Source organism: Peromyscus eremicus, chromosome 3 (genome assembly GCF_949786415.1).
Source record: "Peromyscus eremicus chromosome 3, PerEre_H2_v1, whole genome shotgun sequence".
Lineage (NCBI taxonomy): Eukaryota > Metazoa > Chordata > Mammalia > Rodentia > Cricetidae > Peromyscus > Peromyscus eremicus.
In genome coordinates, this window is record NC_081418.1 from 46,516,834 (window position 1) to 46,520,756 (window position 3,923).

The window sequence follows — 3,923 nt, forward strand, 5'->3', positions numbered from 1 at the left end:
GCAGACTGCATAGCCACACACGCCCCAGAAACATCCACACTCCAGCTTAGGGTACTGGTTCTTCCCAGCTGCTGCCCAGAGTTCTACTGGAATCACAGAGCAGGTAGGGCCTGTCTTAGGAAAGCAAACTGTAGTTCCAATGTGCATGACCTACTTCGCAGGGTCATGACCTGTTTTGCACTGAAAAGATAATGAGCAACAGGTTCCAGCTGCCCTGGAGAGCCCAGGTGGCCATGCTAAGTTCTTTGGAAAGTCCTCAGGAGAAGCAGGAAGGAGAGAAAGGCAGATTGGTAAAGGCTGGTTCACACTTATCCACAACAGGAAGCGGGAGAGAAAGCAAAGGCAGGAACCTCCATCAGAAAATGTCCTTCCCAGAGGTCAACACAGCTGCAGTGGGTGGACTTCTACCACACCCAAATTTATCAGTGCCTCAACAGGCATCCCATTTCAATGAGACTCCCTTCTCTCATAGATTTTCAGCCTAGAAAACATGAACAACGAGACTTGTTCTCGAATCAGATCTTGGGCCTTCAACAAAGAGTTGTAGACAATGAGTTAGAGCGATGTTTTCTCTCCCTCCAACTCTCTCTCAAACACCCAAATACATATTCTTAAAGCTACCCTATACTCTGGCAAGTTGAGGCACACTGAGGTCACTGTCCCAGAAAGTAAACCAAACACAAACTCAGGCAGAAAGCTCCAGCCCAAGAAGTGTTTTCATTTGCCACCAAACCCCAGCATAGGTAAGTGACACCTCCCAGAAACATGTGCCACACACAGAGAGGGTACTCTCAAGGCTGGCTCCTAACCTTTGAGCTGACTGGCCGAGTCAGGTACCCAGAAGCTGCCAACTGCCCTGCCCATGCACATCAGCTGTTCCTGACAGCACAGATGCAGAACTAAGAAGTATGACTCCCTGGACTGCTGACAGAAACAACCACAATTTGTCCAGTCCCTCATAGGACACACGTCAGTGATCTTCAGGTGTTTTGTGAAAGAAATGGCTACACCATAAGTAGTGGCCGCTCCTCAGAGTGTCCAGGGACCTCAGACTGTGGACACAGCCCCAGACAGCAGGAAGGATATGCATACACTGGAACAGGACGCTCAGGAAGTTGTGCAGAGAGACGATGAACGTGTCAGCCCACTGCCGAGAAAAGTAGGTAGCAAAGGTGGGGTTGGTGTCTGGAGACGGCAAGAAGGGCAGAAGGAACCAGTCCTTCCATTCAGCCTGGTTCTGGAGTTCCGTGGCCTGCTTGGCAAAGAATTCCTGTGCCTTGTCATTTCTGTTTGTCTGCCAAGATACAAAGAAGGTTGCAAGGGAGGGGAAAGAGACAAGTCCACAGGTCAGGTTCCTCTCTGCTGCCGAGCGGACAGCCTTTGAATAGCCCCTGTCAAGCCAGAAACAAAACTGTATCTACAACCTCCACAGTAAGAAGGAAATCATCACCCTGTTCTCATTCCAAAGCTGGTTCATTCAGAAGTTCTGGGGCTAAGGTAATAGCTCACCCGGTTGGTAGAGCATTTGTCTCCAATGCACAGAGCTCTGGTTTCAATTCCTAGCACCGAATAAAACCAGGCATGGTGGCATACTTGTACACCTAGCACTTGAAATACCGAGGTAGAAAGATCAGAAATTCAAGGCCATCCTCAATTACATCTCAAGTTTGAGGCCACCCTGGGATCCATGAGACCCAATTTCAAAAACAAAAATAAACTGAGGTTCTAATGACAAAGGCCACCCTGAAAACTAATCCCTGGCTGAAGTTCAAGTAATCTAAATTAGTCCCCCAAATCAGCTACATTTTGTTCTGTTTTGTTGGGACAGGGTTTCTCTCTGCAGCCCTGATTGTCCTGGAATTCACGCTATAGGCCAGGCTGGCCTCGAACTCTGAGATCCACCTGAGTGCTGGGACTAAATGCTTGTGCCACCACTATCTGGCGACAGCCACGTTTTTTATTTCTCCAAGTTTATATTCTTTAAAATGCTACACAAATTGACACGCTTAAAACCAACAGGACACAGAACTGGGGAAACCAAATCCGATGATCGACAGAGAGTGAGACGTGGGAGACAGGGAAACAGTCAAAAACAAGAAGAACCTGGATCGTGTAGACAAGATAAAAGCGGAACAGGCTGGTTTTCAGTTTGTTGATGGTGGGTCGATAGATGTCCTCCAAACGGCTGAAGAGCCTGCGCTCCAGGTAGCTCCAATAATCCCGAAGGGCAGCCAAGTCATACACCTGCATCAGCTGCTGCAACTGGTCCACAATCTTGTCCACCTGGTGAGAGACAGCGTCACTGGAGGTGGCCAAAGAGAGGAAATGCCCACCTCACTACACACAATACAAATTGCGTACTCCTCCTGTAGCTCCCAGACGTAAAAACGTAGACCTCAGTTGGCAACCTATAAAATTTCCAAGATGTGTCAACATAACAGCTTTCCTAATTATTTTCTGAAGCTAGATATATGGCTTGACCCTCTAGCAAGCTCAGACATTCCGGTAAGCAAGAGCTTCGGCTCCAGGTGTTGGGTCTCCATGACCAACTTGGCCATGTCACTTTAACTTCGGTCTTGGTTGCCTCACATTGTAAAAATAAATAAGAGTGAAAACGCATTAGACAGTCTCCAGGGTCCTCCTCCCAGCTCCACAACTTCAGGATTCCACGATCCTGCTGGTCATCAGCGTCCCACCCAGGCCTCGGTGGCTGCTCCCTTCAGCGGAAGACAGTCACACCAGAGTAGACAATCTGAAAACTGTTTTGGATACCGATGTCCACTCAACTCTTTTGTTTTAGAAGTAGATCAGAGGACCTTGCTGTCTGGAGCAGGGAGATGCTTTGCTTTGCCACCAAGTAACCACTAACCTCGCACAACAGGAACCAATACCCTAACTTACTTCCCTTGCTTTAGCTCCCAGCTCACTCCTCCCTCAATCCATCTGCCCAGGACATGCAAACATACAAATCAGAGACGTTCCAAGCACCTCTCAATGGAAAATAGTATCACAGAAGTTTGTATTTTAAAACGTGCAGGGAGGTCTTCCTGAACTGCAGGATAAAAACTGCCAATGATCTCCTGATAATCCCCTAGAGATCTGAACCCAGACAGCGCTCTGGGCTGCAGCCCCCCTTTGCTCCCGCTACTATAGAGAGACAAAATTTGAATATTTCTTCTGCGAGAACTCAACCTTGGCTCTTAAAGCGTCGTAGCCACACCGGCCAACACTGGCCAGCAACCTGCAGAGAGGCTGGCATGGAGTGGAGCCCTGGACCAGGAATCAGGGACCTGAGCCCCGATGCTCCTGACTCACTGAGCAACTTCAGGCAAGTCACAACCATCTCCCGTCCTCAGTTCCTCCTATGCCAAGCGAGGGCCAGACTCGAGATGTCTGCAGTCTCCCACCATGCAGTGACAGCGCCGCCCTCGCCCCGGAGGGCAGTGCCGGAGCAGGAGGCCCGCTCCCCTATCTATCCGCCTCCGCCGCCCCTGCCGGCCCCTCACCCTGAACCCCTTCTCTTTGTCCGCCTTGATCTCCGCATCCAGCTGCCGCAGGGTATGCGTGAACCCACGGAAGAGCAAGTACTCCCGGACCAGCTCGTCCGTGCGTTCCACCGCCTCCGCCATCGCTGCGCGCGCGCCGGCGCGCCGCTAGGGACCCCGGCGGCTAAGGCCGGAGGGGCGGGGCCTGGCGGGACGGGGCGGAGCCGAGCTCGGGCGCCTCGTACGTCACGCCACGGCCGGCCTACCCAACGCGCGCCCCGCCCCCGCCGGCGCCCCGCCCCCGCCGGCGCTCCGCCCTTCCACCGCTGCCCTTCTCGGCCGGGTTCCGGATGAGTCCTGCTCGGCCGAGTTTTCTAGGAGCCCTGGAGTCTCGGTCCAAGGAAAGTAGGACTGGACCTTGCGAACGTTCCAGATAGT

General features: G+C 52.0%; 1 protein-coding gene across 1 annotated transcript in view; it reads right to left on the reverse strand.

The window, feature by feature from the left end:
- Window positions 1-3,662, reverse strand: part of Wdr91 (WD repeat domain 91) — a 30,072-nt gene extending 26,410 nt beyond the window's left edge. The window contains exons 1-3 of the mRNA XM_059257564.1: window positions 3,507-3,662; window positions 2,104-2,283; window positions 1,087-1,294 (exon numbers count right to left, since the gene is read on the reverse strand). Of these exons, the coding sequence (XP_059113547.1) occupies window positions 1,087-1,294; window positions 2,104-2,283; window positions 3,507-3,629 (511 nt within the window). The 5' untranslated portion in view covers window positions 3,630-3,662. The remainder of the gene's footprint in view (window positions 1-1,086; window positions 1,295-2,103; window positions 2,284-3,506) is intronic.
- Window positions 3,663-3,923: the final 261 nt, after the last annotated feature.